The sequence below is a fragment of the Priapulus caudatus genome, unplaced genomic scaffold, assembly GCF_000485595.1.
Source record: "Priapulus caudatus unplaced genomic scaffold, Priapulus_caudatus-5.0.1 Scaffold875, whole genome shotgun sequence".
Classification (NCBI taxonomy): Eukaryota; Metazoa; Priapulida; class Priapulimorpha; order Priapulimorphida; family Priapulidae; genus Priapulus; species Priapulus caudatus.
In genome coordinates this window covers 4,051-30,744 of record NW_014577936.1, presented here as the reverse complement: position 1 = coordinate 30,744, position 26,694 = coordinate 4,051, and the positions used below count along the sequence as shown (strand labels likewise).

At 47.4% G+C, this 26,694-nt stretch overlaps 2 protein-coding genes and 2 long non-coding RNA genes across 6 annotated transcripts in view; 2 read left to right on the top strand and 2 right to left on the bottom strand.

Annotated features, from left to right (window-relative positions):
* Nucleotides 1-143: 143 nt before the first annotated feature.
* Nucleotides 144-1,185, bottom strand: LOC106814135. Its single transcript, XR_001394562.1, has 2 exons — nt 362-1,185; nt 144-249 (listed from the first exon to the last, which is right to left on the bottom strand). It is a non-coding gene; the product is annotated as an uncharacterized LOC106814135 (long non-coding RNA).
* A 3,519-nt stretch (nt 1,186-4,704) lies between these two features.
* LOC106814139 (uncharacterized protein C4orf29 homolog) lies at nt 4,705-7,597 on the top strand. The gene has a single exon (XM_014818428.1). It carries the CDS (start codon nt 4,844-4,846, stop codon nt 6,566-6,568), a length of 1,725 nt encoding a protein of 574 aa, XP_014673914.1. The 5' UTR covers nt 4,705-4,843; the 3' UTR covers nt 6,569-7,597.
* A 711-nt stretch (nt 7,598-8,308) lies between these two features.
* The window catches only part of LOC106814140, a 21,352-nt gene continuing 2,966 nt past the window's right edge, over nt 8,309-26,694 (bottom strand). The window contains exons 1-2 of one of the 3 annotated variants that reach the window (XM_014818432.1): nt 13,605-13,677; nt 8,309-10,771 (exon numbers count right to left, since the gene is read on the bottom strand). In XM_014818432.1, coding sequence (XP_014673918.1) covers nt 9,717-10,771; nt 13,605-13,653 — 1,104 coding nt within the window. In that variant the 5' untranslated portion in view covers nt 13,654-13,677 and the 3' untranslated portion in view covers nt 8,309-9,716. Of the gene's footprint in view, nt 10,775-13,604; nt 13,678-26,694 lie in introns of those variants that run through there. The other 2 variants (XM_014818431.1, XM_014818429.1) reach the window with 2 other exon arrangements.
* LOC106814141 lies at nt 9,944-25,938 on the top strand. Its single transcript, XR_001394563.1, has 3 exons — nt 9,944-9,956; nt 18,425-18,430; nt 25,856-25,938. It is a non-coding gene; the product is annotated as an uncharacterized LOC106814141 (long non-coding RNA).

Genomic DNA, 26,694 nt, shown 5'->3' with positions numbered 1-26,694 from the left:
GTTGACGGACGGACAGACGGACGGACGGACGGACGATCAAGCGATTCTACAAGCTGCATCTGACTATGTCAGATGAGCTAAAAATCCGTATATAGCAGGACGTAGCACAGCGTGTGTTCATGCTGTCACAGTGACCTTATTCATTTTTCTTCTCTTCCTTCTTCTCTGGGCACAGAATGCATGCATCCCAGTCCGGCCAGTAAGTCTCCTTCATCCTGTAGACGTATTCCTTCAAGTTTGTGAACTTCCCTGTTGGATAATCTCAGTTTAATTACGTATATATTTAATTAATTGTGTTGGGCAAAATATTTAGATGGTGTGAGGATAAGACAAAAACGACTATGCACATATTGCCACCTACCATTGATGATTGCTTCATGTGGTGAGCCTGGCATGTTCCAGACCATTTGAGCCAGCATACCAAACAGTGCACAGTCAACTGTGCAGGCCTCGTCCCCCATGAAGAACCTCTTCTCACCTGTAGAATGTCCAGTGAATTATCAATAAGTGACATATATTTGTTGTTGTTTTCATGTATGCAATAATTGACCTATCTGCTGGAGCGAGAAAACCATACTCCACTGCCCATTGTTGCTAGGTCTCAAAATCGACCAGGCTATATGTGTTTTTGTTTCCCCAACAGATTTGGCCTTTTAAGGGGGCGTGGCACCATATTTTCAAAATGGCCACCATTAAATTTCGAAATACATTTGTTTGGGCATATGAACCTGATTTTTGGTGCTTAGACCTTGTACTATGTAGCACTTCAGCACTTGCAGCATTATTAGAATGTGCCTATTACAATACTATTTTGCTAAAGCTATAACTGTCAATTAATCCAGACTGATAGGTCAATTATGTCCGTTACATAACTTCATCACTATCGTAAGGCTATATGAAGTCAAATGTATTTTGATGTCATAGTAGAAGAGCAATTCCCATTATAACTAATCTGTATACCAACTCTGAGCTCAGGCTAAAAACACAATGTTGATAAACGCGCGATGTGGACAAATGCTCCGTGTCCTTAGTATAAATTATAGTTAAACTTTTAGTATTTTACAGCATAGGGTTTCAGAAACAAACTACTACAGAATGTGGTCAATGTAAACAAAAAACAGATTACGTGCAAACAAAATGCAGCACTATTAATAATAATAGCACACCACAGCCATGCAATTAAGCCATGCCACCACCAACACCACCACCATACCAGGCCAATAGCTAGCCAGGGGGGGGGGCAGTTGCACCCACCTCGGAGAAAGGTAGATACTCATACTGCCGCTCATAGGGTCTATGTCCCCCAGGGTACTGCCAGAACGTACCCTGGTAACTATCTGATATGGTTAGGGTTAGGGTTAAGGAGTAGGCGTAGTCGACTCCCTAGACTCGTTAGTGGAGTAGGCGAGGTACGGTCCGGCATATTAGATAGTACCAGGGTACGTTCCGGTATACCGGACCATACCCAGGGTACGTTCCGACAGTAACCTGGGGGACATAGACCCTCTCAACCATACTGCCATAGACTAAAGTCCATGAAAATGCTACATCGTCACGTGCAAACGGTTATGGTTGGCCATCGTACTCAGAAATAAAAAAATTTACATTGGCGAAAATAACTTAAAGGGATGCATAAATTAAAATAGGTTAAAATTATGCTACTGTACTGTATACATAAAAAGTTTCATGGTTCAATATTAATTAAAAACGTTTTTTTACACATTTCAAAACTGACAGCTATACGGTTGCTTACAACGACGGTGGCGCCACTGGAAGCGTATCCACTGAAAAAGTTGCGCAGTGCAAAGATATTGCAATCCTTCTGCTCCTAAATTAATTAATAAGAAACACCCCCGGTCTGTAGCCTGCAGCCGAAACATTGCTTTGCGCAACTTTTAGTGGATGCACTTCCAATGGCACCACCATGCATCGTTGTAAGCAACGGTATAGCCCTGTTTTAAAATGTTTAAAAAAACCATAAAACTTGTTATGTAGCGTAATTTTGACCTATTTTAACTGAAAATATCCAAAGAACCTAGAATAATGTATCCCTTTAACATGGATAAATTATTTTCACCGCGGTTAAATAATCACATTTGAGCTAATCATAAGCCTTGTTACACAATGGTTAAATAATTTTTACTGCAGTCAAATGATCACTTCTCTGTGATACCGTGTAAGTTGTATATATATATATATATATCTCACCAAGAGCGGATAATACCTATAGAGTGTACAACGGAAAAACGGGAAAATAGTGCTATTTCACGACTACATTATTCTACTTTGCCTGCGAGTCCAGATGAGACGGGATACTAGAGAAGCGTTGCCGAAAGGAGATGTTGATCCCAATTGCGCTGAAGCGCAGATCTTTCGCGCAGNAGGTCATGGAGGAGGAGTAGGGGGCAGGAGGAGGAGGAGGAGGAGGGGAGGTGATGGAGTAGGGGGAGGAGGGGAGAAGGTGATGGAGGAGGGAGGAGGAGGAGGAGAAGGAGGAGGAGGGAAGAAGGTGTTGGAGTAGGAGGAGGAGGAGGGGAGAAGGTGTTGGAGTAGGTGGTGGAGGATGAGGAGGAGGAGGAGAAGGTGATGGAGTAGGTGGAGGAGGGGGAGAAGGAGTAGCAGGCAGGAGGAGGAGGAGGAGGGGAGAAGCTGTTGGAGTAGGTGGTGGTGGAAGAGGAGGAGGAGGAGGAGAGAAGGTGATGGAGTTAGTAGGGGGAGGAGGAGGAGGAGGGGAGGAGGAGGAGAGGAAGAAGGTGATGGAGATCGAATGAAGAAGGTGATGGATGAGGAGTAGGGGGCAGGAGGAGGAGGAGAAGGAGGAGTAGGTGGTGGTGGAAGAGGAGGGGAGACGGTGTTGGAGTAGGGGGAGGAGCAGGAGGAGTAGGAGGCAGGTGGAGGAGGAGGAGGGGAGAAGGTGATGAAGGAGGAGTAGGGGGCAGGAGGAGGAGGAGGAGTAGGGGAAACAGTGATAGATGAGCAAGATGTGAGAAGGTGATGGAGATCGAAGGGAGAAGGTGATGTGGGAGTAGGAGGAGGAGGAGGAGGGGGAGGAGGAGTAGGAGGGGGATAGTTGAATTATTCACATTATCAGGAGTAGATAACAACATATGTGACCCGCTCCCGCATAATACGGACTAAGTCGCAAGTCATTGTTTTGAGTAATGAGCACGCACACATGTCAATGCTGAAAATGGCCTACCTGGACAAAAATGAGATTTTTACAAAAATAAGTTCCTAAGTGCATATTTAATCCGGATATATAGGTTCAGATATCTCTAGATTATTATGGTCATTTTTAATTTTTTTTTAAATAAATAAAAAATTCCAAATTTGAGCGGCGACGGTCAAACAGCCGTTTAGAGCGGACGGTCCTTCAGACCGGCCCCTGACCGCTTATCCCCGACTGGGCCCCTTACCCGGAACGCTTTATCTCAAAAGCTGCATATTCCGGAATAAGTCGGTTTCCGATCTTCAAATTGCTGTAGATCGGTCAATTCTTTAGATATAGCCAAATATTATCCGGATTAAATATGCACTTAGGAACTTATTTTTGTAAAAATCTCATTTTTGTCCAGGTAGGCCATTTTCAGCATTGACATGTGTGCGTGCTCATTACTATCAAACGAAATTTGCCATTAAAGTATAGATAACACGGTAACTCCACGGATATTAAACGACATAATTGTGTTCACTCGGCACTTTGTTCTCCTATTTCGTCTGATCATTTTCTAGGTGCTTGCATATAGCTGGACGAGTTAATCAATGTTGACTAGTCACAGAACGAGTGTGTGGCTGTGTGCCATCTTCGCGGTAGTTTGCCGGTGTGGTGTTTTGAACATAAACATTGTTCAAAACCACTCATTGTCAACTCAAAATGCTAAGAGTAGATTGTAACATAATTATTTGATATCCCCTGCTTATTATGAGCTATAATAGAGGGGGGGAACGGGGGGGGTACATTCCCACTTTCCCAGCAAAAAACACCCCATATCCCAGTTCCCAGTAAAATAAAATCCCAATTCCCAGTTCCCAGGAAATTATGTAGACATGTTTCAGGAAATTCAGTAGTTTAGGTTTTCAAACACTACATAAATACTAATATTTACATAGTATTATTTATCTGGGCATAATTAATAAAAAAAATTGTAAAAAAAAATATTAAAAAAATATTAGCGCAGAAATTGAAATCCCGACGAATTGACACAATTTTCCCAGATCCCAGACAATTTTAGAGGGTGTTTCCCACGTCCCGATGGACTTCTATTCCCGAATCACAAAAAATTTATCTGACATTTCCCAGTTCCCAGGTAATTAAAATGGCCAATCCCGCGTCCCGAAAATACCCGTTCCCCCCCTCATAATAGTCTAGTATATGTTACTGTATTAGTTATCGCAGGCACTACGTCTACGGTCCAAACTCTACGGTACAACGCTGACTGCCACCGCGGCAGTCTCATTTGCCCAATGCTACTGCGCTTTACACGCAGCGTGACGCATGCCCACGACGTGCTGGGGTAATTTCAGACTGGGGTAATCCCAGACCGTGACACCGGCAATGCTGTGTGTCACTGTTAGACTTATATTACTATTAATTGTATTAATTAGTGAGCTACTGGCTACTTCTTAGGGGAAGAAACAGGTTTATTTAAATTCTTGAGGCTACCGTACGTGCCAATCTATTGTTTTCGCATAAATTATGTGCTAAACTAATCTTGTGTGCTAAACTAGGCCCGGTGGTTTTGCAGGACCTCACACATGTAGGCATCGCCGAGCGTGCCGAGATTCTCCCCAATCGGAGCCGCCGTCCCTGAAACGCAGTGCCGAGCTTTCCAGACCGTCCGCCATGACGGCGAGCAGGTTAGATCAGCTCTACAGGAGCATCCTGCACTCCCGGTTCTTCATCAAGGGCTGGGGACAACCCGACAGCCTCAAGCGGATGTTCGAGCTGCGCCAGTGGATACGCAACCGCGAGAACTCGCGTCAGATCGTCTCGCCGGATCACCCGATTCACATCGACAAGGAGGCGACGACCAGCGACTGCAAGATCCTCGAGGGACACTTCCTGTCGCCGATGGTCGAGTTCGCGCCGGGAATGGTCCCGCCGGAGGCAGAGGTCGCCAAATTCCAGATGATACTGCCGCTGAAGTGGAAGAGCCAGCTGCGGCCGATGTGCGTGCACCTCGCCGGCACGGGCGACCACGGCTACTGGAAGCGTCGGACGCTGGTCGCGCGGCCGCTCGTCAAGCAGTCCGGCATCGCGTCGATCCTGCTCGAGAATCCGTATTACGGCGCTCGCAAGCCGAAGGAGCAGTGGGGGTCGGCGCTGCAGAACGTCACCGATCTCTTCGTGATGGGCGGCTGCCTGATCCTCGAGTCGATCGCGCTCTTCAACTGGTGCGAGCGGCAGGGCTTCGGTCCGATCGGCATCACTGGGATCTCGATGGGCGGGCACATGGCGTCGCTCGCAGCGGGAAACTACCACAAGCCTATCCCGCTCATCCCGTGCATGTCGTGGAGCACGGCGTCGAGCGTGTTCACGCGCGGCGTCCTCTCCGGTTCTATCGACTGGCAGCTGCTGCAGTCACAGTACAAGCAGCGCCATCTGGAGGAGCAGGATTTCCGACACATGCTGCACTCGCCCGAGTCGACGAATCCGGCGTTCTGCCTCGGCCGAGAGTTCGCGCGAGGGTACCCGTACGGTCGGCAGTTTGTCGAGAAGTTTCAGCGCATGGAGGTCGCGAAACAACATGAGATGGACATCCTCGTTCTGCGAGCGATCCTCGAGTACCAGGCGCTGAGCAAGCGGCGGCGCGCGGAGCCGGGACGCCGCGCCGCGAGACACTTCATCAACGACCGCGCCGCCACCGAGCGAAAGTTCGCGCACCTGCAGCGTGCGGCAGGGGGCGCCGACGAGCTCGACGTCGCTGCATGCCGCCAGGCGGCGCTGTACTTCGAGGCGGCAGACCGGCGGCGGGAGCACGTGCGCGAGCACACGGAGAAGGACAGTGCCGCCTACCAGATGTTCCGCTTCATCCACAACCAGGCCGACGACGAGGACGCCGCCTCGTGGTGGCGCGGCGACGGCGACGATGACAGCGGCGCCTCCTGGTGGCGGCGGCGGCGCGATGAGCACGAGGACGCGCACGATTTCATGCGCGGCGTCATGGATGAATTCACGCACGTCGCCAACTACTCGGTGCCCGTCGACACGAGCCTGATCATCGTCGTCGCGGCGGAGAGCGACGCCTACATCCCGCGCGAGGGCGTGTTCGCGCTGACGGACGTGTGGCCGGGCTGCGAGGTGCGCTACGTACAAGCCGGACACATCGCGACCTTCCTCTTTAAGCAGCACGTGTTTCGGCGTGCGATTGCGGACGCGTTCAACCGCGCCGCCGTCAAATACTTTGGCGCGTCGCTCGATGGCGCCCCGTCGCCGTCGCGACACCCGCAGAACAAGCGCGCGTTCGAGCAGGTTGCCCTAGACCATGTTCCCGTGCAAGCCAATCCTGCTTCGTCTCCGCACGAGGAGGGGAGAGGAAGCGAGAGGGCGAAGGATGCACAGTACTGAGTCGTCGTTACGTCGAAGAGAAAGCTACTCAATCTGGTCAGACGATGTGCTCTCAGTTTCAGTCACACAGCTGCTTTGCTTGTTTGTGAGCTTTGCACGAAAGAAAACGGGTATTGTGGTAGATTCTTTAGGCAGATAGTGTTTACATTTCTTTCTCTGCTTAGTCTGCTATAGAATGGCTCTTCTTAGCTATGCTTGTAGAATTTTAGGTTTATAATGAAGGTGCTGCTAAACCGTCACTGAGGTGCTGGATTCCAGATTTCAGAAAAAATTCATTACGTGCAACTTGTTTGCTTCATACAGAAGTAATGAAATTGTGTTTGAGCATTTTATAACTTAGTTTTAGATGGGAGTTAATTTTTTAATACATAACTATATATATTTCTGGACTCAGCATATTGATTTACTAAATTATTTGCACGCGTCTGAACATTTCTTCTCCCTGTTTATCTGTAAATGTACGTGTTTATCAGATTGTGGGGGTTGCCAATGTCGATTTGTTGGTTAGTAAGATTTTGACCGTAGTCTCAGGCTGTTACTTATTACAATGAAGTATTAGATATTGCGTGCGTATTTACTTCTGATAATGTGTGTGCGTATTTACTTCTGATAATGTGTGTGCGTACTGCCTCGTGGTGCCTAGACTATCGTATATTGTATTCTCTAGCACATGCTCTTCGATCGCTTCTCTTTGTATAGTTCTTTCAGTGCATCTGCGTGAGTGATGTTGCCGAGTTGATTAGCTGCAATGTTACCTGGGTCGTCAAAATCATGGTCACCTATAATTCTATTGTAAAAATTTGTCATCCATGGCCATGCTACGCAATGTAGGTACCATGTATCATCTCATTGAGTATCTTATCTTCTAGGATGTAGTTTCCAAGAGCAAGGGGGCTGCTTCCCCCATGCAGATAGATAGTGGAGCAAGATAAAATATTGTATAATATAATAAACGTTATACATATTGATAACCCTGCAATAATTGTATAAAATAATAAAACAAAATCATCCACTCACATGGCTCAATTCTTAACATGGCTTATTTTTGAAACTTTTTTTAGAAAACAAAGATCTTCCATCCTCATTACTCGATTCGGGCACGAAATTTACCAGACCCTTTAGAACTGTTTAATTTTATATTATCTTGCCAATCGATGTTCTCGATATCATTGATAAGATGTAAATGCGTTTAGTTTTACAAACCCATGTTTAGAATTATCCTAGATACTAGTGTGCAATCCAATCAGTTGGCGTCTGTCCTTCTAGTATGAATCTAGTCCGAGCTGTCTTTGTGTGATAGTTTAAATATGTATGGATTTGGTGCAGCGAAAAAAATACACGGGAGCGGCAAGCGATTTCGCTCCCGTCAGCGTTTAAAGCAACGTTTGTTTTGCAAACTACCAATTGTTGGTAACAACAATTACGAGAGCGAAAATTTTGGAAGATACGAGAAAAAATCGCTCCTGTGCCACCGGCAGCGTTCGAAATAAGTTCCGACCCGGAGGCCCGAGCCCACCAAGTTTTTGCTCGGGCCACCATCTCTACGTGAAATACAGTTAGCGCAACGGCACAGACTTATTTATAGGGTAGAGACACTCTTAGGCTGTGTAGGCTTTTACGCAAAAGTGTGTGCGTAGATGAAACAAAAATTGTAATATAACTTAATTTTACGTAACTACAGATGCTAAATCGTTGCACAACATTGTACGGCCGTGATATCCGTTAAATAAAACTATGGAGTATATATAAGTATTTTAATGTTTTCAGCGGTTATGTACATATGCTGTGGCTTATCCGGCATGAAATACAACTCGTATATTTGTACAAATACATTTTTGATTATGCGTAGAAAATACTTTCACCGACTACCAGCTTTATATAACTAAAGTTGGTAACAAGCGCGCATCCACGCACCTGCTCAAGGTTCGTATACTTACTACCAGGGCCGTAGCCAGCATGGGGGGGGGGCAGCTGCCCCCCACCAAAAAAGAACCCAATGAAGAATAATGGGAACTTATTAAGTTCAACAATTTACAGTTGATTGATATTGACGTTTTAAGTATGTAACCTACCTGAAATGGCTGGAAATAGCATTTCAGAGCTTCTATATTTCAAAATTTCCTGGGGGGCATGCCCCCAGACCCCTTAAAAGCGAGCGCCTCCGGCGCTCGTTCACCTTGCCCCCCCCTCTCATACATTAATTCCTAGCTACCGCCTTGACTACATACACGATTGCATTACATTACATGGTTTCGAGACAAGCATTGCTTCATTTTACATGTTTCTTCTGTCTGTTACCTCAGCTACGGCGATAGAAATGATAGAATCGAACCAATACGCGCGTTATTGCTATATCTAATTACTATGACCTCTATAGTGACCTCTGCCATCAATTACTGGGGTTACAACATTGGAATGGTGAGCGTGAGCATGAGACCACCGCTGAAAAAATAAAAAAATGTATTGAATTTCGAGTATATAATTTTTAAAAAATTCAGCGGTGCGTCAAAACTTATACGGTAGGCCCACCCACGTATTGTAAAAAAAATTACATGGCTATTGCCACTGCAATATTTTATGGATTAGCATATCCCTATAAATGTTCGTATCATCATGGTAATCCAGCAACCAATCGAAAGACACGATAAATTTTTGATGTTTTCTATAGTTCTCGCATAATTCCTCGTTAATAAGAGCTGATACCGTCAAAGTTCTAGTGACAGGCGTAAAATCGAAAATTTTATTTGCTTAACAGATGGTGCCACGTGCAGCTCGATTGAGAGTCGTTCTCGCTACAAGCACCGTTATACGGTTATCAACGTGATGGTCCTCTCGGACAACCCTTAGTGACTCCTGTCTATACGAGTCTGATTACCGGGTAAGCGTAGATCAGCGTAAATGCCCACTACTACGCATGCGTAGATCAGCGTAAAAGCCCACAACAAGATACACGTGAATCAATAGAAATAATATAGGTAGGCCTAGCCTAGGCTCTATGTATTTCTATGCGTGAATCAGTGTAGCGTCATTAGTGCGCACGCGCAGATCAGCGTAAATGCTCATCATTAGACATGCGCAAGTAAACGTCGCGCGTGACTACTGCGCACGCGCGAATCAGCGCACATTGTCCCTACTGCAGGGGGGGGGGTCAACGTAGACTGGCCCCGAGCGCCGCTTGCGTGAACGTGTTGTCGGCCGGGTACATGAAGGCGCTCGGCACGAAGCCCTCGGTGCCCGTGCGCTTCACGACCCAGAACCAGTCTCTGTCGTCCTGATTGAGCACAGTGACGAATTCGCCCCGCTCGACGCTCACATCGTTCTCGTCCTGCGCCTTGAACGTGTAGAGCACGATGTAGCGACCGGCGGGCGTCTTCGCGAACTGCCGCACGTCCGACGCCCGCTTAAACGTCTCCTTAAACGACTCGCGCCGCAGCGGCGACAGCGCTGGCGTGCTGTGCTGCTGCTGCTGCTGCGGGTACGGTGGCGGGTAGCGAGCGCCGCCCTGGTGGTGAGCGTCCGCGTGACGGTAGGCGGCAGCAGCGGCGGCTTGTTGGCGGTAGTTGTGCGCGTCCGAGGCGGAGCGGGACTGCGGGTTGTAGCCGCGCTGCTGCTCCTGCTGCTGCTGCTGCTGCTGCTGCTGCTGCTGCTGTTGCTGCTGCAGAGGCGGGTGCCAGTGCCCCTGCTGACTCGCTCGGCCATCTCCGCCGTGCTTTCCCGAAGCCGCTAGGTGTTCGTTCTCCGTGCTATACCCGGAGCTCGCGTGACTCAGGTACCGCTCGTGCTCCACGGGCACCCCGCCGCCGCCTCCTCTCGCTGTCGCCTGTTTGCTACCCGCCTGCGCGGCGATGGGTTCGATCGTTGCTGTCGACGGCATCTTGTGTCGAATGCCCAGCGCTAGCTCGGCGAGGGGCGTGCCAAAGCGCGCCGTGTACGTGCCGGGGATGAAGCCTTCCCGCCTATCGGGCTCACGCACCACGTACGTCCACTCGTTCTCCTGGTAAAGCATGTAGACCGTCTGACCGCGCTTGACGCCGATCTCATCATCGACGCACGGCGCGAAGTCGTGAAGCACGATGAGCTTCTGCTCGGGAGTAAAGATGGCGGCCGCCGGCGCCGGATCCTTCCCGGCAGTCATCAGCGTCTCCAGGCTGGCGCTGCCCGTGATGCGGCCGGCAGGGGGCGCGTACTTCGCCTCGCGGTGATCTGAAAGCGTACATGATGATGCTGAGCTGATGGATTGATAACTGATAGCGTGATGTTGATGATGCAGGAAGAGGCGAGATTGCGTGAAGTGTGCCTAAGGCCGACCCTAGGTCGGATTGCGATTGAATGCGACGCGCCGCAACGCATTGCAACTCACTGCGACTGAGTGCTTAGGTCGACAGTGACGCGACTGACAGTGGCAACCAGCGACTGACACTAGCAGTCGCAGAAGGCGCTTAGGTCGAAGCGACTAATGAGTTTAAGCCGGCCTTAAGTTAAGACGGGTTTTGATAGGGTGAGGCGTGACGCGTGAAATAAAATATTACAGTGAGCAGAGTTTTAGGATAAAGTGAAATCCTTACTATAAAGAGGCTAATCTTGTGTGTGTGTGTGTGTGTGTGTGTGTGTGTGTGTGTGTGTGTGTGTGTGTGTGTGTTTGTTTGACCTCGCTTTTCTCCGTGATTTTCCACTCAATCGCGGTAACTGAAGATATATTCAGAATTACCACGTCTTGCAGGTGGTTCTGGCTGAGACAAAAATTTAAAAAAAGTTAAAAAGTTAAATAAAAAAATTCAAAAATCGCCTTATTTTTTTAAATATTATTATAATTTACAACTATTATTATTTATTATTCTTATGTCTTTTATCTTACACAGTATTTACTCATACAAATTTTACTCATAAAGTATGAGAAACAGCAAAAACATGACGTGAGCAAAATGATCAAAACAAAATGAACAAGAAAATTGAACAAACGTGAACAAAAAGCTAAACAAAATTGAACAAACAAAACAGGCAGAGCTCTAATTTACATCTGTACACAATTATGTATTGGTAATAGGTCTAATAAACAGCAGTTTATACACATATATATATATATATATATATATATATATATATATACAGTACATGTATGATTCTGTTACATCTGGGTATGGGATGGGGTAGTGGATGGGATATGTATATCTGGGGATGGGATGGGGTCGCGAGTGGGATCGGATCGGATCCCATGGGATGGCATAGGATGGCATGGTATGGGATTTGATAGAAGAATCTGGGATGGGATGGCATGGTGGCATAGAGTGGCATGGCATGGGTGGCATGGGTGGCATGGCATGGGATGGATAGAAGAGAGATGGATGGGGATGGCATGGCATGGCATGGATGGGATGGATGGGATATGATGAGATTGGGATGGGATGGCATGACAGGGCATGCCATCCGATGGATGGATGGATGGATGGATGGATGGATGGATGGATGGATGGATGGATGGAGTGGATGGATGGATGGATGGATGGATGGATGGAATGGATGGATGGATGGATGGATGGATGGATGGATGGATGGATGGATGGATGGATGGATGGATGGATGGATGGATGGATGGATGATGGATGGATGGATGGATGGATGGATGGATGGATGGATGGATGGATGGATGCATGGATGGATGGATAGATACATACATAGATAGATAGATAGATTTTGGGGTATTTTCCTTTCAACCAAGTGGTCACCAACTGAGCACTTTTTTCCCCTGCTCACTTGCACTCGCATAGAATTACGCTCTTTGTTTCTTCCCAAAATGTTTTTTTGTTTCTGTTTTCCTTTCAGTTGCATGAAATAATTAACTTCAACCTGTGTCACTTACATGAATGTATTATTTTAAGGCACGATTTGCTGGTTGTACGGGTATTAAAGTCTGCTAGCATGTATAAAAGGGTCACTTAGGGGAAACCTACGCGAGTTTCCCTTTTAGAAAAAGTCCTCTTCCTTTCTATAGAACTAACCGCGAACACATGCTTGACTGTGATTCATCAGGCACTTTCAATGATGGTCGATAGGGATTAAAAAGAATGATTTAATCAAGGACAATTAAGTCGTCTTTATGATATGACAGCTGATCGTCTACAAAATATATGAATGGGTATACTGTACGCGCGAGCAGGAGTGTGGGTGGGCGATGCCCACCACAGATAGTAACACGTATTAACAATGTCAAACGCAGCCATCCGTGCCTTGCCATGGTTGTATACCATGTGTGTGTGATCATACCCCATGGGCACGGAAAATCTAGTCCTTCACTAATCGCACTTAGATGGAAAGTGAACGTATGGGTGTTAGAGCCGTTTATTATATCTACATATACACAACCGCGCACGCCCACGACACAGGCCACGCGCACGCACACACACACACAGGCACACGCGCGCACACAGCGCACACAGGCACATTCGCGCACACACGCACACACACACACACATGCGCGCGCGCGCACGCACGCACACGCACGCACACGCACGCAGCACGCGCACGCGCAAGCCGCTCACACACACACCCACAAACACACACACACACACACACACACACACCACGACACGCGCGCACACACACACCCGCAACGCACCGCACGACACGACCACCCACGATGCACACACACACGCACGCGCGCGCACACAACACACACGCACGCGCGCACACACGCACACACACAAACTTCAATTAACGTTTTAGATTTACCAACACATATTATCAGGAGCGTATAATGACAAATATTTGTCATTATACGGCTCCTGATATATGTAGTATAACTATCAGGAGCACTTAATAGAATCTCCGTTGTGGTATGGTTACAGAATATTACCAGTCCTGATATTACTATTATGTACCCCAAAATTACTATAGATTCTAACTTTCAGAGTAATGTTACGATTGTAAAAACTGCTTTGTGGCTATACTAGCCCACACGCAGCGCGTTACAGATGTAATGTATTCTCATCGCAGACAAAACATTCGCTTCTTCACTTTATATATATTTAAACGTGGTTTACTGGTTTTTTCCTTGACTTGCGCGTCCTCACTGGAAAGAGAAAGGCCATGTTTCCGCTGTTGTGTCCCGACAGTCACAACGACAATAACGGAACGACGACGACGTCTGTGTGCGCCTGCGGAGTCACTGTACCCTCCTCTCGAATTAAACACGGCGTAAGCAGTAACGCCGGTGGACCGGTTTACTGCCAAAGAACCAGGTTCGTTCTTACTCGTCTGCGACTACCTATACACACTTATACCCTTCTCATCGGCACCGCACGTTCAGCTGTGACTATATGTCATGTCGTCGCAAGCGAAGATAGCAGCGAGTATGCAAGAAACGAGCGCACGCTGTCGCGTGATGCGAGCGATTGTGAACTCGCAGCTGCCGCGCAAGTAGGCTAGCGTCGTTCTCCCGCGTCGCCTGCATCGCTCAACACGGTCGTCGCGTTCAAACTCGCCCGCGCTAACGCCGGTCGGCTGCCGTCGGCGGTGGGAGAATAGGGCTGCCCGCCGCGCGCAACGACCGCGCTGCCATCTGTATGCTAATGAGCCGTTTTGCGGGCAACCCTGTTGCCGGCAGAGCCTCTCCGCTCTGTCATTGCCGACTGTAGCCGCGTACGTATAGTCGTATACCCTATATAGCTTATAATTATAATATATATAATATATATATATATATATATATATGTATATGTGTGTGTGTGTGTGTGTGTGTGTGTGTGTGTGTGTGTTGTGGTGTGTGTGTGTGTGTGTGTGTGTGTGTGTGTGTGTGTGTGTGTGTGTGTGTGTGTGTGTGTGTGTGTGTGTGTGTGTGTGTGTGTGTGTGTGTACGTGTGTGTTAGGGTAGGTATAGGTATACGCACGCACATAGAATTAGACCTCCAAACTATTAACCCTCATCCTAACACTAACCATTTCCGTTATTATATTCAATATAGGTGAGCATACCTTATTGGTAAAGCAATTTAATTTTGATCGACCTATTGTTTTAGATACTGTCCTGCATTGAATGAACTGCTTACGATTCCACAAGTAATTACAGTCAGCTTATACTTCCGTGGTCACCGCGATAAGTGTCTATATAAATTGAACTGTATATACGGAGATAAAAATATATTGGCAGAGCGAGAGGAGATCGCCGTGCAGGGTAGGCCTACTCACACCTGCCTAGTGCGATTGTGGTGGGTGACACGCCAAATACAAACTCATATACTGGCAAGACAAACATGAAAGTGCGCCAGCTCAGTATGTGCTATATAGAGACACGCGCGCAGACGCGAGCAGGTGGTTGGTAAGAGAAGAACAAAGACGCTAAAAGCAACGACTATTTGCTGAATAAGAAGATTAAGTGTAAGCAGCAGCAAATATCTACGAAGACCAAGGCCATGCACGCACTATGTTAAACACGTCCCACGAGCAGAGCTATAGAAATACCTATCCGTACAACCGTCTATATTGTGGCTTTCATTGTTTGAACTGTGCATTTAACTGATCATTTCAAAAAACAACGTCAAGATACATTTATCAGTGTCAGTTAAATGGCGCCGTAATCTATAAATTAAATGGAGCTTAAATTTAAAATCACGTACATTAGGGCCTACGCATCGATAATGTTGATATTTTTATAACTATTATAATCATATGGTATTATTATTAGAGTACTTCACTCGTTTAATATACCTGTAGGCTTAAATGCAGCCTGGATCCGTAAAATTGGTCGCACGGAATATTTGTCACGCGGAAAATAGGTGACGCTGTACATTAGTCAAGCGCAAATATCTACCGGATGATATATTGGCCCTGCACGCGCGGAAACTGGAGACAAAGAAAAACTATCATAAATAGAAAACTGGTTTAATTCTCTGACAGGAAATCGCGAAATTTCTGCAAACGGTTGACATATTTCGTGGCCTATAACTGAGTTATGGCGATGAAATAGTTCTTTTTCACAAAGGTTTCAAGAAATGACCCACATCTGGCTTAGGATAAGTTCAGGTTGGCGTAACAATCTTATTCTATCATTTACTACGATTGTTTTAAGGGTGTTTTGTATTTTTCTTTATGGCTCACGTGGATCATTAGGCCCCCGCAACTGCGTTGCTTTTGTTTCCGCAACAGGCTTTGTCCAAGCAAAGCAGCTCCTTGAAATGCGGATTATGTTAATTGTTACAGCGTCATGCCAGCGAGATAAGCGCATCTCTACTTTTATTTTATTTATTCAATTTATTTATTCGTTTCGGTAATTATCCATATAATTCTTTTATACATTATACTGTTACAATAGATTTTAAATTCATGAAATTAAATAACTACATAGAATATATATATATACAAAAAGTATGACTATAGCACACTTATTTACATTGTGGTCCTTGCTACATTACTGTTATTAATAACAGCACGACCATCAGCACTTTAAACTATCGAAATATACAAATTTGTACTTTAATTACTTGTAAGTTTTACTCTTTTCATAATTTATACATTTCTTATAGTACCATATTTACAATCAGAATCAGATTAGTGGGATTCAAACTCTTCTGCCTCCAACGTTTCAACCTTTTCCATTAAACATGTTTTAACACTATACTTAAAAAACTATTATAAATAGCATTTATCCTAATATGTTGTGGTAGTTCCAAGTCTTAATTGCAGTATAAGTAAAAGCGTTTTTCCCCACTGCTTCCCACCCTTGATGTGAATATTGATATCTCACCTTCCTCGGTATTGAAACTGTGAACTTCAGAATGTGAACTTCAGCAACCTTTAGTTGCATTACCCTGTACTCTACTGGTACACAATTTACAGCCTTAATTTATCTCTCTATAGAAGATAAAACCTATAATGTGTGCTCTAGTCCCGAGAAAACGTCATCTAATGGCTCTATTTTGACACGCCTGACAGACCTGTATTTTCTCAGCATATATGTACCCTATGTTTACTTAAACGTACCTGCCCCTGAGATGGAGATCGAATGAAGACGGTCATGGAGGAGGAGTAGGGGAAAGGAGGAGGAGGAGGAAGAGGAGGAGGAGGGGAGAAGGTGATGAAGTAGAGGGAGGAAGAGGAGCGGAGGAGGAGGAGCGGAGAAGGTGATGGAGATCGAATGAAGACGGTCATGTGTGTGTGTGCGCGCGCGTGCGTGGCGTTTGTGTGCGCGTGTGTGTTGTGCGTGCGTGCGTGCGTGTGTGTGTGCGCGCAGTGCGTGCGTGGTGTGTGTGTGTGTGTGTGTGTGTTTGTGGGTGTGTGTGTGAGCGCGTGCGCGTGCGCGTGTGCGTGCGTGTGCGTGCGTGTGCGTGCGTGCGCGCGCGCGCGATGTGTGTGTGTGTGCGTGTGTGCGCGAATGTGCCTGTGTGCGTGTGTGCGCGCGTGTGCCTGTGTGTGTGTGTGCGTGCGCGTGTGCCTGTGTGTGCGTGCGCGGTGTGTGTATATGTATGATTAATAAACGGCTCTAACACCCATACGTTCACTTCCATCTATAGTGCGATTAGTGAAGCGACTAGATTTGTTCCGTGGCCCATGGGGTATGATCACACACACATGGTATAAACCATGGCAAGGCACGGATGGCTGCGTTTGACATTGTTAATACGTGTTACTATCTGTGGTGGGCATCGCCCACCCACACTCCTGCTCGGCGCGTACAGTATACCCATTCATATATTTTGTAGACGATCAGCTGTCATATCATAAAAGACGAACTTAATTGTCCTTGATTAAATCATTCTTTTTTAATCCCTATCGACCATCATTGAAAGTGCCTGATGAATCACAGTCAAGCATGTGTTCGCGTTAGTTCTATGAAGGAAGAGGACTTTTTCTAAAAGGGAAACTCGGTATAGGTTTCCCCTAAGTGACCCTTTTATACATGCTAGCAGGACTTTAATACCGTACAACCAGCAAATCGTGCCTTAAAATATAACTCATGTAAGTGACACAGGTTGAAGGTAATTATTTCATGCAACTGAAAGGAAAACAGAAACAAAAAAAACATTTGGGAAGAAACAAAGAGCGTAATTTCTATGCGAGCGCAAGTGAGCAGGGGAAAAAGTGCTCAGTTGGTGACCACTTGGTTGAAAGGAAATACCCGCAAAATCTATCTAATCTATCTATGTATGTATCTATCCATCATCCATGCAATCCATCCATCCATCCATCCATCCATCCATCCATCGCATCCAATCCATCCATCATCCATCATCCATCCATCCATCCATCCATCCATCCTCCATCCATCCATCCATCATCCATCATCCATCATCCATCCATTCCATCCATCCATCCATCCAATCCATCCATCGCACTCCATCCATCCATCCATCCATCCATCCATGCCATCCATCCATTCCATCCATCCATCCGATGCATGCCCTGTCATGCCATCCCATCCCAATCTCATCCATATCCCATCCCTCCCATACGCATGCCATTGCCCATGCCATCCCATCCCATCTGCTCTTCTATCCATCCTGCCATGGGCCACGCCCATGCCACCCAGCATGCCATGCACTCTATATGTCCACTCGATGATCCCATCCCAGAATTCTTCTATCATGAATCCATTCACCATGCCATCCTATGCCATCCCATGGGATCCGATCCGATCCCCATCGCCGACCCCATCCCATCCCCAGTATACATATCCGCATCCACTGACCCATCCCATACCCAGATGTAACAGAATCATACATTGTAATGTATAATAAATACTATATATATATATATATTATATGTGTGTATAAACTGCTGTTTATTAGGACCTATTACCAATACATATATTGTGTTACAGATGTAAATTAGAGCGCTCTGCCTGTTTTGTTTGTCAATTTTGTTTAGCTTTTTGTTCACGTTGTTCAATTTCTTGTCATTTATGTTTTGATCATTATTGCTACACAGTCATGTTATTGCTGTTTTCTCAGTACTTTATGATGTAAATTTGTATGAGTAAATACTGTGTAAGATAAGAAAGACAACAAGAATAATAAATAATAATAGATTGTTAAATTATATAATATTTAAAAAATAAGGCGATTTTTGAATTTTTTTATTTAACTTTTTAACCTTTTTACAATTTCCTTGTCTCAGCCAGAACACCTGCAAGACGTGGTAATTCTGAATATATCTTCAGGTTACGCGCATTGAGTGGAAAATACGGAAGAAAGCGAGGTCAAACAAACACACATCACACACACACACACACTATCACACACACACACACACACACAACGGCCACACACAAGATTAGCCCTCTTTATTGTAAAGGATTTTCACTTTATCTAAAACTCTGCTCACTGTAATATTTTTATTCACGCGGTCACGCCTCCCTATCAAAACCCGTCTTAACTTAAGGCCGGCTTGAAACTCATTAGTCGCTTCGACCTAAGCGCCTTCTGGCGAATTCTAGTGTCCAGTCGCTCGTTGCCACTGTCAGTCGCGTCACTGTTCGACCTAACACTCAGTCGCAGTGAGTTTGCAATTGCGTTGCGGCGCGCTCGCATTCAATCGCAATCCGACCCTAGGGTCGGCCTTAGGCACAACTTCACGCAATCTCCGCCTCTCTGCATCAATCAACATCAACGCTATCAGTTATCAATCCATCAGCCTCAGCATCAATCAATGTACGCTTTCAGCTCACCGCGAGCGCGAAGTTACGCGCCCCTGCGGCCCGCATCACGGCGGCAGCGCCAGCCTGGAGACGCTGATGAACTGCGGGAAAGCGATCGCGGCGGCCGGCTGGCCGCCTCTTTACTCCCGAGCAGAAGCCTCATCGTGCTTCACGCACTATCCGCGCCGTGCGTCGATGATGAGATCGGCGTCAAGCGCGGGTCGAGACGGTCTACATGCTTTAACCCAGGAGAACGAGTGGACTGTACGTGGTGGCGTGAGCCCGCCATAGGCGCGGAAGGCTTCACCCCGGCACGTACACGGCGCTCTTTGGCACGCCCTGCCGAGCTAGCGCCTGGCATGTCGACACAAGATCGCCGTCGGGACAGCACGATCGAACCCATCGCGAGCGCGCAGGCGGTAGCAACAGGCCGACAGCGAGGGAGGCGGCCGGCGGGGTGCCCGTGGAGCACGAGCGGTACCTGAGTCGACGCGAGCTCGCGTAAGACACGGAGAACAACACCTAGCGGCCTTCGGGAAAGCACTGGCGGAGATGCCCGGAGCGCAGTCAGCAGCAGGGCACTCCACCCCGCCTCTGCAGGCAGCACAGCAGCAGCACGCAGCAGCAGCAGCAGCAGCAGGAGCCACGCGGCGCGGCCTCAACAACCCGCGTCCCGCTCCGCTCGGACGCGCACACGACTACCGCAACAAGCGCCGCTGGCTGCGCGCGGCCTACCGTCACGCGCGACGCTCACCACCAGGGCGGCGCTCGCGTAACCGCCACCGTACCCGCAGCAGGAGCCAGCGCACAGCACGCCAGCATGCTGCTCGCCGCTTGCCGGGCGCTGAGTCTTTAAGGAGACGTTTAACGGTGCGTCGGACGTGCGTCAGGTTCGCCGGAAGACGCGCCGGCCGTCGCTACATCGTGCGCTGCTACACGTACAAGGCGCAGGACGAAGAACGATGGTGAGCGTTCGAGCGGCGGGTCGAATTCGTCACTGTGCTTCAATTCATGGAACGACAGAGACTGGATTCTGGTCGTGAAATGCGCACGGGCACCGAGGGCTTCGTTCCGATGCGCCTCTCATGTACGCAGGCCGACAACACGTTCACGCAAGCGGCGCTCGGGGCCAGTCTACGTTGACCACCCCCCTGCAGGTAGGACAATGTGCGCTGTATTCGCGCGTGCCATAGATCACGCGCGACGTTTACTTGCGCATGTCTAATGATTGAGCATTTACCGCTGATCTTGCGCACGTGCGCCACTAATGAGCTACACTGATTCCGCATTAGAAATACAGTAGAGCCTAGGCTAGGCTACTTATACTTTATTTCTATTGATTCACGATGTATCTGTTGTGGGCTTCTTACGCGCTGATACTACGCATTTGCGTAGTATAGTGGGGCATTTTACGCTGATCTTACGACTTACCCGTAAATCGCACTCGCTATATAGACAGAGTAGCTCACTAAGGGTTGTTTCCGAAGAGGACCATCCAACGTTTGGATATAACTGTATACGGGCTGTGTAGCGAGGACGACTCCTCAATCGAGCTGCACTGTGGGTACGCATCTGTTAAGCAATAAGAATTTTCGCGATTTTGACGCCTGTACAGAACTTTGACGGTCAGCTCTTATTAACGAGGAATTATGCGAGAATTATAGAAAACATCAAAAATTTATCGGCGTTCTTTACGATTGGTTGCTGGATTCCATGGGATGGATACGGAACATTTACTAGGGATATGCCTAATCCATAAAACTAATTGCAGTGGCATAGCCATGTGAATTTTTTTACGAATACGTGCGGTGGGCCTACCGTTAAGGTTTTGACGCCATCCGCTGAATTTTTTAAAATTATATACTCGAAATTCAATAGCCATTTTTTTATTTTTTCAGCGGTGGTGCTCATGCCTCACGGCCCACCATCTGCCAATGTTGTAACCCCAGTAATCGATGGCAGAGGTCACTATTAGAGGTCATTAGTTAATTAGATATAGCAATAACGCGCGTATTGGTTCGATTCTATCACTTTCTATCGCCGTAGTTGAGGTAACAGACAGAAGAAACATGTAAAATTAAGCAATGCTTGTCTCGAAACCATGTAATTATGCAATCGTGTATGTAAGTCAGGGCGGTAGCTAGGAATTAATGTAATGAGAGGGGGGGCAAGGTGAACGAGCGCCGGAGGCTCGCTTCTAAGGGGTCTGGGTGGCATGCCCCCCCAGGAAATTTTGAAATAACGAAGCTCTGAAATGCTATTTCCAGCGCATTCAGGGTAGGTTACTACATTAAATACGTCAATTATCATATCATACTGTAAATTGTTGAACTTACTAAGTTGCCCATTATTCTTCAATTTTGGGCTTCTTTTTTTGGTGGGGGGGCAGCTGCCCCCCCCCCATGCGGCTACGCCCTGTAGTAAGTATACGAACCTTTGAGCAGGTTGCGCTGGATGCGCGCTTGTTACAACTTTAGTTTATAAAGCGGTAGTGTCGGCTGACCGCTTTTTTCTAGCATAGATAAGAAATGTATTTGTACAAATATACCGAGTTGTATTTCATGCCGGATAAGCCACAGCATATGTACAGTAACCGCTGAAAACATTAAATACTTATATCTACTCCATAGTTTTATTTAAGCGGATATCACGGCCGTACAATGTTGTGCAACGATTTTAGCATTGTAGTTACCGTAAAAATTAAGTTTATATTACAATTATTTTGTTTCATACTACGCACCACTTTTTGCCGGGGGGTAAAAAAAGCTAAAACCCGCCACAGCCTAAGAGTGTCTCTACCCATAAATAAGTCTGTGCGTTGCGCTAACTCGTATTTCACGTAGAGATGGTGGCCCGAGCAAAAACTTGGTTGGGCTCGGGCCTCCGGGTCGGAACCTTAATTTCCGAACGCTGCCCGGTGGCACAGGAGCGATTTTTTCTCGTATCTTCCAAAAATTTCGCTCTCGTATTGTTGTTACCACAATTGGTAGTTTTGCAAAACAAACGTTGGCTTTAAACCGCTGACGGGAGCGAAATTCTGCTTGGCCGCTCCGGTGGTATTTTTTTCGCGTGCCCACCAAATCCCTACATATTTAAACTATCACACAGAAGACAGCTCGACTAGATATACTAGACGAGGACAGAAGCCAATGATTGGATTGCACCACTAGTATCTAAAGATAATTCTAACACATGGGTTTGTAAACTAAACGCATTTACATCTTATCAATGATATCGAGAACATCGATTGGCAAGATAATATAAATTAACAGTTCTAAAGGTTGTAAATTTCCGTCTCCGAATCGAGTCTGAGGATGGAAGATCTTTTGTTTTCTAAAAAAAGTTCAAAAACTAAGCCATGTTAAGCAATTGAGCCATGTGATGGATGATTTTGTTTTTATTATTAAACAATTATTGCAGGGTTATCATCATTATAACGTTTATTATATTATAACATATTTTATCTTGCTCCAATAAGTCTATCTGGCATGGGGGAAGCAGCCCCTTGCTCTTGGAACTACATCCTGAAGAAGATAAGATACCAATGAATGATACATGGTACATACATGCGTAAGCAAATGGCCATGGATGACAAATTTTTACAATAGAATTCTAGGTGACGCATGAATTTTGAACGACACAGGTAACATTGCAGCTAAGGCAACTCGGCAACATCACTCCACTGCAGATGCACTGAAAGAACTATAAGCAAAGAGAAGCGATCGAAGAGCTGTGCTAGAGAATCACCATATACGATAGTCTAAGGCACCACGAGGCAGTACCACACACATTTCAGCCAAGTAAATACGCCACACAAGCATTATCAGAAGAAATACGGCACGCAATATCTAAATACTCTCATTGTAATAAGTAACAAGCCTGAAGACTACGTCAAAATTCTACTAACCAACAAATCGCATTGCAACCCGCACAATCTGATAAACACGTACATTTACAGATAAACAGGGAGAAGAAATGTTCAGCCACGCGTGCAAATAATTTAGTAAATCAATATGTGAGATCCAGAATATATAGTAGTTATGTTAAAAAAATTAACTCCCATCTAAAACTAAGTTATAAAAATGCTCAAACCCAAATTTCATGAGCGAGAGAGCAAACAAGTTGCACGTAATGAAATTTTTTCTGAATGGCTGGAATCAGCACCTCAGTGACGGTTAGCAGCACCTCATTATACCTCGAAATTCTACAAGCATAGCTAGAAGAGCCATTCTATATGGCAGACTAAGCAGAAGAAAGACAAATGTAACACACTATCTGCCTAAAGAATCTACCACAGAACCGTTTTCTTTCGGGGCAAAGCTCACAAACAGCAAAGCAGCTGTGTGACTGACTGAGAGCACATCGTCTGACCAGATTGAGTAGCTTCTCATCGAACGTAACGACGACTCAGAGCTGTGGCATCCGTTCGCCCTCTCGCTTCCATCTCCCCTCCTCGTGCGGAGACGAAGCAGGATTGGGCTTGCACGGGAACAAGGTCTAGGCAACCTGCTCGAACGCGGCGCTTGTTCGGCGCGGTGTCGCGACGGCGACTGGGGCGCCATCGGGCGAGCGCCAAAGTATTGACGGCGGCGGCGGTTGAAAACGCGTCCGCTAATCGCAGCGCACGAAACACGTGCTGCTAAAGAGAAAGGTTCGCGATGTTGTCCGGACTGTACGGTAGTAGCGCACCTCGCAGCGAGTCCGCCACCACGTCGTCAGCGCGAACACAGCCCTCGGCGCGGATGTAGCGCGTCGCTCTCCCGCGCGACGACATGATCAGGCTCTGTCGACGGGCACGCGAGTATTTGGCGACCGTGCGTAATTCATTCCATGACGCCGCGGCGCATAGAAATCGTGGCGCAGTCCTCCGTGCATCGCGGGCCGCCGCGCCACCAGGAGGCGCCGCTGTCTGTCGTCGCCGTCGCCCGCCACCGCCGAGCGGCGTCCTGCGTCGTCGCCTGGTTGTGGATGAGCGAACGATCTGGTAGCGCACTGTCCTTCTCCGGTGCTCCGCGCACGTGCCGCCGCCGCCGTCTGCCGCCTCGAAGTACAGCGCCGCACTGGCGCATGCAGCGACGTCGAGCTCCGTCGGCGCCCCCTGCCGCCACGCTGCAGTGCGGCGAAACTTTCGCTCGTGGCGGCGCGGGTCCGTTGATGAAAGTGTCTCGCGGCGCGGCGTCCCGGCTCTTGCGCGCCGCCGCTTGCTCAGCGCTGCTGGTAACTTCGAGGATCCGCTCGCAGAACGAGGAATGTCATCTTCATGTTGTTTCGCGACGCTCCATGCCGCTGAAACTTCTCGACAAACTGCCGGCCGTACGGGTACCGCCTCGCGCGAACTCTCCGCCGATGCAGAACGCCGGATTCCGTCGACGTCGGGCGAGTGCATGCGTGTCGGAAATCCTGCTCGCTCCAGATGGCGGCTGCTTGTACTGTGACTGCAGCAGCTGGCCAGTCGATTAGAACCGGAGAGGACAGCCGCCGTGAACACGCTCGATGCCGTCTCCACGACATGCACGGGATGATGGCGGGATAGGCTTTGTGGTAGTTTCCCGCTGCGAGCGACGCCATGTGCCCGCCTGAAATCCAGTGATGCGATCGACGCGAAGCCCTGCGCTCGCACCATTTGAAAGAGCGCGATCGACTCGAGATTCAGGCAGCCGCGCCATCACGAAGAGATCGTGACGTTCTGCAGGCGCGACCCCCACTGCTCCTTCGGCTTGCGAGCGCCCGTAATCACGATTCTCGAGCAGGATCGACGCGATGCCGGACTGCTTGACGAGCGCGCGCGACCAGCGTCCGAACGCTTCCAGTAGGCCGTGGTCGCCTGGTGCCGGCGAGAGTGCACGGCACACGGCCGCAGCTGGCTCTTCCACTTCAGCGGCAGTAATCCATCTGAATTGGCGACCTCTGCCGTCGGCGGGACATTCCCAGGCCGAACGTCGACCATCGCTGACAAGGAAGTGTCCCTCGAGGATCATTGCAGTCTCGCGGTTCGCCTCCTTGTCGATGTGAATCGGGGTGATCCCGGCGAGACGACTGACGCGAGTTTCGCGGTTTGGCGCTATCCACTGCGCAGCGTCGAACATCCCTTGAGGCTGTCGTTGTCCCCCAGCCCTTGATGAACGAACGGGAGTGCAGGAATCTCCTGTAGAGCTGATTCTAACACTGCTCCGCCGTCATGGCGGACGTCCTGGAAAGCTCGGCACGCGTTTCAGGGACGCGGCTCCGATTGGGGAGAATCTCGGCCCGCTCGGGCGATGCTACATGTGTGCAGGTTCCCTGCAAAAACCACCGGGCCTAGTTTAGCACACAAGATTAGTTTAGCACATAACTTATGCGAAAACAATAGATTGGCACGTACGGTAGGCCTCAAGAATTTAAATAAACTGTTTTTCTTCCCCTAAGAAATAGCTCAGTAGCTCACCTAATTAATACAATTAAATACTATAAGTCTAACAGTTGACACACAGCATTGCCGTGTCAGGTCTGGGATTTACCCCAGTCTGAATTACCCCAGCACGCTCCGTGGCATGCGTCACGGGCTGCGTGTAAACGCAGTAGCATTGGGCAAATGAGACTGCCGCGGTGGCAGTCACGTGTCCGTAGATTTGGACCGTAGACGTAGGCCTGCAATAACTATACAGTAACATATACTAGACTAGTTATGAGGGGGGAACGGGTTATTTTTCGGAGCGGGATTGGCCATTTTAATTTACCTGGGAACTGAAAATGTCAGATAAATTTTCGTGATCGGAGAATAGTAAGTCCATCGGCGACGTGGAAACACCGCTCTAAAATTGCTGGGATCTGGGAAAATTGATGTCAGATGTCGTGAGATTTCAATTTCTCGGCGCTAAGATATTTGTTTAATATTTTTTTTTATTTTTTATTATTAATGCCCAATAAATAATACTTGTAAATATTCAGTATTTATGTATGTTTGAAAACCTAAATACTGACTTTCTGAAAGCATGTCTACATAGATTTCGCTGGGAACATGGAATTGGGATTTTATTTACTGGGAACTGGGATATGGGGTGTTTTTGCTGGGAAAGTGGACATGTCCCCGTTCCCCCCCCCCTATATTATAAGCTCATAATAAGCAAGGGGAATTCAATAATTATGTTCAATCTACTCTAGCATTTGAGTTGACAACTGAGTGGTTTTGCACAATGTTTATGTTCAAACACCACAACGGGGGCAAACTAACCGCGAAGATGGCACACAGACCAACCTCGTTCTGTGACTAGTCAACATTGATTAACTCGTCCAGCTAATGCAGAGCACCTAGAAAATGATCAACGAATAGGAGAAGCAAAGGTGCCGATGGAACAATTATGTCGTTTAATACGCTGGAGTACCGTGTTAATCTATACTTTAATGGCAAATTTCGCTCTTGATAAGTCAATGAGCATACGCACACATGTCAATGCTGAAAATGGCCTACCTGGGAACAAAAAATGAGATTTTTACAAAAATAAGCTTCCTGTGCTAATTTTAA